General features: G+C 38.5%; 1 protein-coding gene across 1 annotated transcript in view; it reads right to left on the reverse strand.

The window, feature by feature from the left end:
- Positions 1-13,733, reverse strand: part of pins (G-protein-signaling modulator pins) — a 187,151-nt gene that overhangs the window by 71,248 nt on the left and 102,170 nt on the right. Inside the window, exon 8 of the mRNA XM_090404957.1 lies at positions 9,477-9,741. Coding sequence (XP_090261083.1) covers positions 9,477-9,741 — 265 coding nt within the window. The remainder of the gene's footprint in view (positions 1-9,476; positions 9,742-13,733) is intronic.

Here is a 13,733-nt window from a genome sequence, read left to right on the forward strand (position 1 = left end):
CCCCCCCCACCCCCCCCCCCCCCCACCCCCCCCCCCCCCCACCCCCCCCCCCCCCCACCCCCCCCCCCCCCCACCCCCCCCCCCCCCCACCCCCCCCCCCCCCCACCCCCCCCCCCCCCCACCCCCCCCCCCCCCCACCCCCCCCCCCCCCCACCCCCCCCCCCCCCCACCCCCCCCCCCCCCCACCCCCCCCCCCCCCCACCCCCCCCCCCCCCCACCCCCCCCCCCCCCCACCCCCCCCCCCCCCCACCCCCCCCCCCCCCCACCCCCCCCCCCCCCCACCCCCCCCCCCCCCCACCCCCCCCCCCCCCCACCCCCCCCCCCCCCCACCCCCCCCCCCCCCCACCCCCCCCCCCCCCCACCCCCCCCCCCCCCCACCCCCCCCCCCCCCCACCCCCCCCCCCCCCAAGGTGATGTAGAAAGCTTGCAGGATGATTTAAATAGGCTGACAGCATGGGCAAACATAACAGATGTCAATTTAATGTGAAAATGTGTAAAGTTATGCATTTTGGGATACAAAGATTACAAGCTATATACCACATTGAGGGAACTAAACTCCAAGAAATTGATGAAGCCAGGGGATCTTAGTGTAGTAGTAATAGTAGATAGAAAGCTGAAATTTAGAAGGCATGTTACTAAAGTGGCCAGGGTAGCTCAAAGAATTTCTTGGTTATTGAAGAATACACTAACAAATAGAGATAAGGGAGTTATCATTCCTCTTTATAAAGCCTTGATACAACACATCTAGATTGTGTTCAGGTCTGGTCACCTGGGTTTCTTAGCGATGAGGATGTGATGGAGAGGATCAAGAGGCAAGTGAGCAAGATGGCGAGTGGTCTGTAGAATGCTCCCTATGAGCATAGATTGAGGGTTTGTGGATTGCACAAGTTGGTTAACAGGAGGAAATGGGTCGTGGTGGTGTGTGTGTGGGGGGGGGGGATATGATAAAAACATTTAAGTTACTTAAAGAATTTTAGAGGATTGATGCAGGGGAAATGTTTCAGCACTTGGCTAGTGGGAGCAGAACAAAAGGTCATCCCTGGAAGTTGGGTAAGAGTGTGGTTAGCAGAGGCATGAGGACTACATTTTTCACTTGGAGTGGTGAATGAATGGAATGGGTTACCAGAGTCAGTTGTGAGTGCTTTGTCTGCTAATGGTTTCAAGGAGAGGTATGATAGATATGGTGTTGATAGTTTGGGTCTTGCACGATGAGTCCGGTAACTCCAGGAGGTGTCTGTGTAATAATGATACTTGAGAAGTAGCTGGGTTCAGGCCAAATACAGGTTGGAAGGATCAGATCTTCACTTGACGATACAGCTGAGAAATCTAGCAAACAAATATAACAAAGATCTGTATTTAAGTTTCATAGATCTGGAAAATGCATGACAAAATGCAGCTGTTCAAAATGTCACAATTATATTGTACAACACAGTCTATATTTGATTTATAGGTCAGCAGTTAGAATGGGGTAAAGTACAGGAAGGGCCCACTATCTCCATGACAAGGTGTGTGTGTAGGGGGAGAATATACTATCACCAATGTTACGCATCATCTATATGGATCACATTATGAAGGATAGTAGCATTAAACTTGACATTAAGTTGACATAACATATGTGCTTATCCCAGCTCTTTACTTTACGGAAATGATGTTACGAGTCTAAATAGAATAAATGATGTTAGAGTAAAATAAATCCAGTGCAAGCTTGTGGGACTACTTAACTAAATTGAACAGCTGCTGTAAAAAAAAAATTATATGAAATCAGTAATAATAAAGATAATGACCATGAAAATAGGGAGGAATATTGAAAACATCAGCTGCATCCTAAAAGAGAATTTATAGGACAAGATAACATTTCAGATATTAGGCACAACTTTTATTGAAGATGGCAAATTAAATATGGAAACAGACAACAGAATAAGCAAAGCAGCTATGGTAGATAGTCGCCTGAATTAATTTATGTGGAATAAGAAAGAAATTAGTCAAAATACCAAAGTGCAGTATATAAGAGGGTGTGGACAGACTTATGTGTTCGTCGAACATGTTGTTTATTATTTTAACGGTATAATAGAACACAGAAACTAAGTAAATAATTAATTTATTAACTTGATGCTGATATTTCGCTGGTGTTATAACCAGCATCTTCAGAGCACAAAAACACTGTTTGTCACAATACGCGAGACTAAAACAACACGGTGTACTTAAACAAAATTGTAGCAGCAACACAAAGACTAGAGTCCTGATTTTGGCGCCCTCTATCTAAAAAAAAAAAAAAGGCTATCATATATTACTAGAGTCCTAGAAAAGTGCTAGTTTTTTCTTAATATGACTGTCTCCCAGATCTTCGGCAAGTTAATACAGCCATATTTGTTGAGATTTGGAGTGTGTTTTAGGGCTTCTGTCGCCTCTAAGAACAATCTCTCTGATTTATACGGGTTTCTGTGTAGTACTTTTGTGTTTTTCCAGCTGATCCTGTGTGCAAGGGTATCCAGAGCATGGTCTGCTAGGCCCGACTTCCCATAATGATAATTCTGGACGTATCTTTTATGTTCGCTGATGCGGATGTTCACAGTTCTTCCTGTTTGACCGTAGTAGGCTTGATTGCATGAGCAGGGTACTTGGTAGACTCCTGGATGTGATAAAGGAGGAATGCTGTCCTTGGATGAGCGGATGAGGGTGGCTAATATGCTACATGGTCTGAACGTAGTGCGTAGTTTATGTTTATTGAGAATTCTTGAGATCTTTTCGGATGTGCCTTTAATGTAAGGGATGGTGACTGTTTTGTTGTAGTTCTCTGTGATGGATGGTGGGAGGGGTTTCTTAGGAGTGTTTAGTATTTTGTTTATTTTATGTGGATTGTAGCCGTTGGCCAAGAAGGTGTGGCATAAGTGAGTCAGTTCAGCAGTAAGAGCCTTGTCATTGGAACAGATTGCTCTCGCTCTATGGGTTAGCGTTTTTAATATGCCATATTGTTGAGAAGGATGATGGTGTGATTGTTTGTGTAAGTATCTGCCTGTATGTGTGGATTTTCTAAAGACTGAAAATGATAAGGAACCATCTGGGAGACGTGTGATGAGTGTATCCAGGAAGGGCAGACAGTTGTTGGCTTCCAGTTCCATAGTAAAGTGGATTTTTGGATGTTGGCTATTTAAATGTGCTAAGAATGTTTTCAATGTCTCAGGGCCATGTGGCCAAATAGCAAGCACATCATCAACATAGCATATCCAAAGTGTTGGTTTGAGAGTGGCTGTATTGATTGCTTGTTTTTCCAGGTGTTCTATGTAAAAGTTGGCTGTGTGTGTGGGGGGGGGGGGGAGCCCATGGCTGTACCGTTGATTTGTTTGTATATTTTCCCTTTCCATGTGAAATATCCTGCATGTATTGTGAATTTGAATAGTTCAAATATATCAGGGGGGAAGTGTGACTTCAGTAGATTGAGTGTTTCTATTAGTGGTACATTTGTGAATAGTGAAGTGATGTCAAAGCTTACTATTAAGTCTGAGCTTTTTAGGGTAAGGTGTTGTAAGATGCTTTTTAGGTGTGCTGAATTTTTGACAAAGGAGGGAGAATTGTTTGTGAGAGTGGCTAGTAGCTTCGCTAAATGTCTAGCCAGTTTGTATGTGGGACTATTTATACTGTCCACAATTGGGCGTAGGGGTGTGCCTTGTTTGTGAATTTTTGGTGCTCCATAGATCCTCGGTGTTTTAACATGGAAGGGTTTGAGTTTGTTAACTGTGTCTTTGGGCCAGGAAGTAACTTTTTTTCAATAATTTTCGTGCCTTATTCTTTTGTGTGTTGGTGGGATTGCGATCTATAATTTTGTATGTTGACTGATCTTGTAATAGTGTGTGCATTTTGTTTTCATATTCAGTTGTGTCCATCACCACGGTTGCATTTCCTTTTGTTATGGTAATCTGGCTGTTGTTGTGTAGCTCTTTTATAGCAATGAATTCCTTATGTGTGATATTATTTTTGGGCGGCTTGCACTTGATTAGGATGTTGGCCACATCTAAATGTATGTTTTTAGCTATTGTTGGAGGCAGGTCGTAAATTCCTCGTTCGATGGACGCCATTATTTCGGCTTTTGGAACTTGCTTGGGAGTTATGGCAAAGTTGTGCCCTCGACTTAAAGCAGTCGTGGCTAAGCCAACAACTGTCTGCCCTTCCTGGATACACTCATCACACGTCTCCCAGATGGTTCCTTATCATTTTCAGTTTTTAGAAAACGCACACATACAGGCAGATACTTACACAAACTATCACACCATCATCCTTCTCAACAATATGGCATAATAAAAACACTAACCCATAGAGCGAGAGCAATCTGTTCCAATGACAAGGCTCTTACTGCTGAACTGACTCACTTACGCCACACCTTCTTGGCCAACGGCTACAATCCACATAAAATAAACAAAATACTAAACACTCCTAAGAAACCCCTCCCACCATCCACCAGAGAGAACTACAACAAAACAGTCACCATCCCTTTCATTAAAGTCACCATCCCTTACAAAAAACGATCCGAAAAGATCTCAAGAATTCTCAATAAACATAAACTACACACTACATTCAGACCATGTAGCAAATTAGCCACCCTCATCTGCTCACCCAAGGACAGCATTCCTCCTTTATCACATCCAGGAGTCTACCAAGTACCCTGCTCATGCAATCAAGCCTACTACGGTCAAACAGGAAGAACTCTGAACATCCGCATCAGCGAACATAAAAGATACGTCCAGAATTATCATTATGGGAAGTCGGGCCTAGCAGACCATGCTCTGAATACCCCTGCACACAGGATCAACTGGAAAAACACAAAAGTACTACACAGAAACCCGTATAAATCAGAGAGATTGTTGTTAGAGGCGACAGAAGCCCTAAAACACACTCCAAATCTCAACAAATATGGCTGTATTAACTTGCCGAAGATCTGGGAGACAGTCATATTAAGAAAAAACTAGCACTTTTCTAGGACCTAGTAATATATAATAGCTTTTTTTTTTTTTTTTCCAGATAGAGGGTGCCAAAATCAGGACTCTAGTCTTTGTGTTGCTGCTACAATTTTGTTTAAGTACACCATGTTGTTTTAGTCTTGCGTATTGTGACAAACAGTGTTTTTGTGCTCTGAAGATGCTGGTTATAACACCAGCGAAATATCAGCATCAAGTTAATAAATTAATTATTTACTTAGCTTCTGTGTTCTATTATACCGTTAAAATAATAAACAACATGTTCGATGAACACATAAGTCTGTCCACACGTTTAAGGATTCTTCACGGAGACGATATCGTACGCAAGACACGACAATATGGTAAGTGGAAGTTGAAATTGGCGCGGCAACTAAACAAGTTAGCCTTCTTAAAGAAGTGCCGAGACACCAAATTAATACCGAACTGTTTTAAAATCAAAAACAAGTTCCACTCGGCCAAAGCCCAACGCATCTATAAACGAGCGAGTGTAGCGCTCTTACGTGAACAGATTAACACCACGCGCCTGGAATTAGCAAAAGCAAATGCAATCATCAGCGCATTACGAGGATCACTGCATAATATTCTAAACACGGAACTTTGGCAGATCTTAGATAACATCACCGACGCAACGGCAAAAAAAGAATTCGACAGAGTCAAAAACCGGCACCAAAATAAGTTTGAAAATCTCCAACAACGGAACACCATACAACGACCGCAATTAAAACAAGACCTCGTCGTCGTGAATCTATCGTCACTCACCTTAAGCAAAGAAGCCACAACTGCTTTAAGTTGAGGGCACAACTTTGCCATAACTCCCAAGCAAGTTCCAAAAGCTGAAATAATGGCGTCCATCGAACGAGGAATTTACGACCTGCCTCCAACAATAGTTAACAACATACGTTTAGATGTGGCCAACATCCTAATCATGTCCAAGCCGCCCAAAAATAATATTCCACATAAGGAATTCATTGCTATAAAAGAGCTGCACAACAACAGCCAGATTACCATAACAAAAGCAGACAAAGGAAATGCAACTGTGGTGATGGACACAACTGAATATGAAAACAAAATGCACACACTATTACAAGATCAGTCAACATACAAAATTATAGATCGCAATCCCACCAACACACAAAAGAATAAGGCACGAAAATTATTAAAAAAATTCACTTCCTGGCCCAAAGACACAGTTAACAAACTCAAACCCTTCCATGTTAAAACACCGAGGATCTATGGAGCACCAAAAATTCACAAACAAGGCACACCCCTACGCCCAATTGTGGACAGTATAAATAGTCCCACATACAAACTGGCTAGACATTTAGCGAAGCTACTAGCCACTCTCACAAACAATTCTCCCTCCTTTGTCAAAAATTCAGCACCCCTAAAAAGCATCTTACAACACCTTACCCTAAAAAGCTCAGACTTAATAGTAAGCTTTGACATCACTTCACTATTCACAAATGTACCACTAATAGAAACCCTCAATCTACTGAAGTCACACTTCCCCCCTGATATATTTGAACTATTCAAATTCACAATACATGCAGGATATTTCACATGGAAAGGGAAAATATACAAACAAATCGACGGTACAGCCATGGGCTCCCCCCCCCCCACACACAGCCAACTTTTACATAGAACACCTGGAAAAACAAGCAATCAATACAGCCACTCTCAAACCAACACTTTGGCTATGCTATGTTGATGATGTGCTTGCTATTTGGCCACATGGCCCTGAGACATTGAAAACATTCTTAGCACATTTAAATAGCCAACATCCAAAAATCCACTTTACTATGGAACTGGAAGCCAACAACTGTCTGCCCTTCCTGGATACACTCATCACACATCTCCCAGATGGTTCCTTATCATTTTCAGTCTTTAGAAAATCCACACATACAGGCAGATACTTACACAAACAATCACACCATCATCCTTCTCAACAATATGGCATATTAAAAACGCTAACCCATAGAGCGAGAGCAATCTGTTCCAATGACAAGGCTCTTACTGCTGAACTGACTCACTTATGCCACACCTTCTTGGCCAACGGCTACAATCCACATAAAATAAACAAAATACTAAACACTCCTAAGAAATTCCTCCCACCATCCACCACAGAGAACTACAACAAAACGGTCACAATCCCTTACATTAAAGGCACATCCGAAAAGATCTCAAGAATTCTCAATAAACATAAACTACGCACTACATTCAGACCATGTAGCAAATTAGCCACCCTCATCCGCTCACCCAAGGACAGCATTCCTCCTTTATCACATCCAGGAGTCTACCAAGTACCCTGCTCATGCAATCAAGCCTACTACAGTCAAACAGGAAGAACTGTGAACATCCGCATCAGCGAACATAAAAGATACGTCCGGAATTATCATTATGGGAAGTCGGGCCTAGCAGACCATACTTTGGATACCCCTGCACACAGGATCAGCTGGAAAAACACAAAAGTACTACACAGAAACCCGTATAAATCAGAGAGATTGTTCTTAGAGGCGACAGAAGCCCTAAAACACACTCCAAATCTCAACAAATATGGCTGTATTAACTTGCCGAAGATCTGGGAGACAGTCATATTAAGAAAAAACTAGCACTTTTCTAGGACTCTAGTAATATATGATAGCCTTTTTTTTTTCTCAGATAGAGGGCGCCAAAATCAGGACTCTAGTCTTTGTGTTGGTGCTACAATTTTGTTTAAGTACACCTTGTTGTTTTAGTCTCGCGTATTGTGACAAACAGTGTTTTTGTGCTCTGAAGATGCTGGTTATAACACCAGCGAAATATCAGCATCAAGTTAATAAATTAATTATTTACTTTGTTTCTGTGTTCTATTATACTGTTAAAATAATAAACAACAATATATAAGAGGGTGTTCAAACTAATTTTAACTTATGGATCTTAGGAGAAATAAAGTCATTCATAGGACTGGAAACAACATAAATTCTGAAAAAATACAGAGGAATGAACGGAAAGCATCAATGACAATCATATTATAAACGAAGATATTAGGAACTTAATATCATTAGCATTCAAGAACAGGTAAGCAGAGCTAATCTCTGCTTACCTGTTAAAAAGAATTGGAAAGGTTAGCAAAACAAGTCTTTGATGACAAGTTGGCAGGAAAAAATATCTATGTGAACACAGAAGTGCTTTAGATCAGTGCTTCCCGAACTGTGGGCTGCGGCCCCCTTGGGGGCAGGTTTTGTTGAGGGAGGGCCGTGAAATAATGAAAACAAATTTAAAATGTTTTAAGACTAAGTAGATTTTTTTTATCTTAAAAGAAACGTATTTAATTTTTATTATTTATAATTTCTTTTTTGTTATTTTTTATATTTTAATGGAAAAAAATCACACATTGGTGTGTTTTACGTTTCATGTGCTTGTACTGCAAATGTACAATAACAAGATATCTATCTATATAAAAATATGAGATAATGTGCCATGTCAAATGTGCATGTAAGATACTAAAAATGTAATATTTGCATTTGATTTTTGCAATATTCGCTGTGTATGTTTTGTATTGAATATAAATACAATAAATATTATAATATATGTCTATATTACGATTTTTTTTTTGAAGGGGCCTGTGAAATATTTTAATTTTTCCAAATAGGGCCCTGACATCCAGAAGTTTGGGAAGCACTGCTTTAGATGACCAAAACAGATATGATAATATCTGGAGGAAAACTGTTGATAGGAAATTAGTTAGTAATGTGAACTTTTCATGTGGTACTATAATAATATTCTGTATAATCTTTGAGGATACATATTAGGAATTTGATGATATGTCAGCAAAATATGTAGATTCTAATAAAATTTTTAAATAACAGCTTCACACATGTAAGAGAAAACTAAATATAAATTATTACTCCTATATATTTCACTCAATATGTCATGAGCTTCTTTCAGGGGGAAGGCAGAAGAACTGGTAACAACATTTAATTTATAAATACAAGAAAGAGACATACAGCATGCATATAATATGTTTCTCAGTCGCAGCTCTACAGTAGGAGGAAACACTATTAGAGTTCAGAGACGTGGGAAGAGATGTATAATTAAGTAATTAAAAAAATAGCTGTAGGTTCCTTTAAGATAGGATATGCTGATCGTTTTTAACATCTTTACTACTTTGGACAGACTGGCTGTTCTGCTACTATTAGAATTAAAGAACATCAAGATTATATAAGATGTTTGGAATCTGAAGGTTGCTTCTCATGCCATGAGGAAGAGAGATGGAGTGGTGCAGGAGAATCCGAGAGAAAGTCGACTTATGAACAAGAGTGAATGATGCTGGTTTTAGATACGCACATATTATATTTTTGACTTTTTTGAATAGTCCAACATGAAAGTCATGCAATTTTGAATATATGAGAGTTGTCTCATATTTTATTAATGAAAATTATAAAACCTTAATTATAATACACAAAACCAAATGCTATCACAGATAAAGAGTACCAAGTATATTTAAATTTAAAAATTCTTAAGTACCTCTCTGGATATTTCCAAGTGTTTATTTGCATAATGTAATGCTTGTTCATGATTACCAATGGCAGTGTGAGCATTACCTAAACTCCAATATGCTCTACCTTCACCAACTCTATCTCTGAGTTCTTGAGCTATTCGAAGGTGACGTAAATGATACTCAATAGCTGTTGGATAGTCATGGAGAAGTGTATATGTATTTCCTAAACTGTAACATGCCTGAGCTTCCACAGCCTTGTCTCCCAACTCTTCTGCTAGAGCAAGTGTTTTCCTATAAATTTTAAAATACTGTTATTTTGAAAAGATAGCAAAACACATGCAAAATTATTTATTAAAGAGAAAGAAGCAACATTAATATACCAATTTGTTATTGGTAGAATAATGACATTTAATTACTAACAGGAAAGCAGATTACATTTTATGTACGTAATTATAACAATTATAATAAGCTTAGTAAATTTATCTCAACAGTATACCATTACGTATCTTTCTAATCACAACTGCTATAAAAAATTATATATATATATATATATATATATATATATATATATATATATATATATATATATTTTTTTTTTTTGAGTTTAACTCTGTTGGTTAACAGCAGTCCATCATGTAATTCTTCTGTACATACCAGACCATTCTGTAGAAATATTAATGAAACCTAGCAGAGAAATTATTTTAGTGAATAATATTTTTTTACAGTTGACTCAGCAAAGAGTAATTTCTTTTGTTTGGGCATTGATCAGGCATAATTAAATTTTTTTTGAAGAATTAACAATTCATAGAGAATAAATTAAGCTTTATAAATTAGATTTAACTCCTTGTTTTAACATCCATGTGGTATCGCAAGTTAGGGGCAGAAACTAAACAAGCTATTGCTTTCTGACAGTAAGTACCAGGAAATACTAAACTTGACTGTTGTTGGTCTTGATGATCTTCATGACATTGGTCAATTAATATTAATATTTTTCTGGTACTGCTGTCCAATAATGTCATTGATATGGATGATGAAACAATAATTAATTATATATAATTAACTCCTGGTTCTTGAATAAAGTTATATTTATTCCCTGAGAGCCTCAAGGGCTTAGTTGGTATTGATGATGCCCTACAGTTAGAAAGACTGGGGATTGAATCCTGCTGAGGTGAAGAACCTTCATCAGGGATTTTAAAGTGAAGGTGAGGTTAGCCAGTCTCATATGGAAGAGGCAGGGTTTTTCCCCACCAGGAAACTTTGGCTTTTCATCCCTTTTCATCTCCTTTGCACTACACGGCATACAATAGGATTAAGTACCTTATCATAAGCAGTAATCAGGTTTCTAAGAAGCCACGCTACTTGGCCATGATAGGCCACAGAGTCTAACATGTGAAAGAGAAGATGGGATATTTATTCCTTCTAAGCGCTATTAATTCTCCAAAAAAATGTTTAGAATTAAGCACAAAGTTTGCTCTAATAAATTTCAGTTTCCTTTAAAAAAAGTACTGTGACTATGAGTCTAGGTTAAGCCATTCAGCAATTTATTATGATGAATGAGTTTGCTATAATGGTACTTGCTATAGTGAGAATCGGATGTATTCAATTTTTCACACTTCAATTCTATAAATAATAAGATCACATAAAAACTAAGAGTTTCCAAGTATCAGTATATATATGAAATAACATAATTCTTCCCAAGCATGCCACTTTCCTTAATAATGTGATCCATATAAATTATGAACAACAGCAGAAATAGACAGACTCTTGTGTTACACTTAATTAAGCATCAAATCATCTTCCTGTGTAAGACATAGCTAGCTGGTATAACTTTTAATCCCCTTCCACACACAAGGAGAGATGAGAAAAATTATACACACTAAATTAAGTTGATATTAAATTTTAAACCTATATTATTAGTATGAGATCTCCAAGAACTTAGGGACTCATTAAGGGAAGCCAAATATCATACACATAACTGTCATACTTTTTTTTTTTTTTTTTAAATTTCATTCCCACTATCTGCATTCACCATTTCCAAAGGCAAGCCATTCCAATCATGTACAACTCAGAGAAAAATCTAGTTCTCATCCCTTTTTTGAATGCATTCATTCCCATCTTCCATGGATCTCATCTCATCCTCTCCCTATCCTTCATAAAATAAAAAATTCTATCTCCTAGTATCCTGCACAACCCTTTCAGAAGTTTGTAGGTCTCTATCATATTCTCAATCCATAATCTACATTTCTCAGTCCTGATATCTTTAACATTCTCCTTTGCACTACTCTCTCCACTGTATCTGCATCATTTGTCAGCCTGGTTGGCAAATAGTTAGTGTTCCTGCTCTCCAGCCAACAGACTGCAGGTTCGAATCCTGCTATGGCATAGATTTTTGTGATTGTCTTTAGGTGGAAGATGAATTTCATCACCAGTGAGATCACCATGGCGCTTATTGGAGGCCTGAAGTGGCTTGCAAAAGTTCCATGTTTAGTCTCTAGAGAAGGGCTTCCATACTATGCAAAAAATAAATTAAAGATACCACACACACACACACACACACACACACACACACACACACACACACACACACACACACATATATATAAAACTGATAAAAAAAATCGTTACCTCACCCATAGGTTTGCAAATAACCTCTCTTGGGTGGGAGCAACATTAAAAAACACTGCAGAAACCAAGAGACCAGATCTGCACTGAGATCGTATCAAGGTCATGTAAAGAGGCTAAAAGGCTTCCTTATCCTTACATGTTCATTTTGACATCACAATTACCTTTTGAGTTGTATCTACACTCTTCGCTACATGGCTCCTGAACTTCAACATCCTATCTACTAAAACTTCATGATCCCTAGTCTCATCAGTTTCTTCTAACATGATCCTGCCAGTATAATATTCCACTGGCTATCTATGAAGTGCATAACTTTACATTTAATAACCATGAAATGACAGTCATTTTCACATTTCCAGCCTATTGAAATCATTCTTCAAGCTGTATGTCAATCACATTCTTGATTACTCGATCCATCTTTGCATCATCAGCAAAGATGGATCGAGTAATAGCTGTATGTTTCCTCTCAAACCCTTTCCAATGTTGCTAATGTAAAAACTGAAAAACAATGGATCTAGTACTAATCACTGGTCACCTTAAATCTTACAGACTCACACCCCCCACACCTACTTTTTGATATCAGTCTTTAATTTCTTATCAAAGCTAATAGTTTATGATACAATCACATATCCTCCAACTTATGTAATAGCCTTCTTTGCTGAAAAGTCTAAAAGTATCAGATTGTATCCATTATGCTTGTCTAATTCAACTGTAACATTAAAAAATATCAGCACCTGTTTGCCAAAGGCAAACAGGTGCTGATATTTTTTAATGTTACAGTTAAATTAATAACTAGACAGACAGAGTTAAAGCTATTTGTTCTAATGATGCAGCAGTTTCCAGAGAATACAACTATCTTCATCATACTTTCCTGGCCAATGGCTACATCACTACACAAAATAGACAAAATACTATGTGTCCCCCACTTCCTCTTCTCCAAACACATAATGACAAAATACCACTATTCCATATATCCAAGGTACATCTGAAAAGACACCAAAGTATCAATAAAATATAATCTTCGCATCACATTCAAACCATATGTCAAATTAGCAACTTTGATCTGCTCTTCTAAGGACAAACTTCATCTTCTAGCATACCCTGAACTGTACAGGGTATGCTAGAAGTTACAAGTTCCCTGTAACACCCCCACTATGGATATAGGAAGATCTATTAACATCTGCCTTCGAGAACATTATGGCAAGTCAAGACCGGAGACCATGCTTTGGACACCACTTCAAACTGGATTAAAGGAAAGAAAACCAATGTACTATACAGAAGTTGTTACAGGTCAGAAGCAGCTAACCTTAACAAGTATGGTTGCATTAATCTACCAAAAATTCGGGAGTGTCATTCAAGATCAACTCCTACCCAACAGTAATACTTCTTTTATTCTACATTAGAGGATGTGCCAAATTAGGATGTTAGATCTTTTGTCTATTGCAATTTGAACTGTTTCACTTACTCACTGTTGCTTGTAAACTGTGAGATGTTTTGTCCTGAAGATGCTGGTTTGAAATCTAGCAAAATATAAGCCAGTTAATTAACATCCTTTCATAAATATTTCCGGTCATCACATATGGTTGTGAAACTTGATCTATAACAAAAGCACTGGCAAATAAACTAGCAATAACTCAAAGGAAAATGGAGAGGTTGATGCT

This window comes from Typopeltis vanoorti, chromosome 1, assembly GCF_054136105.1.
Source record: "Typopeltis vanoorti isolate ZY-2024b chromosome 1, IOZ_Tvanoo_1.0, whole genome shotgun sequence".
NCBI lineage: Eukaryota > Metazoa > Arthropoda > Arachnida > Uropygi > Thelyphonidae > Typopeltis > Typopeltis vanoorti.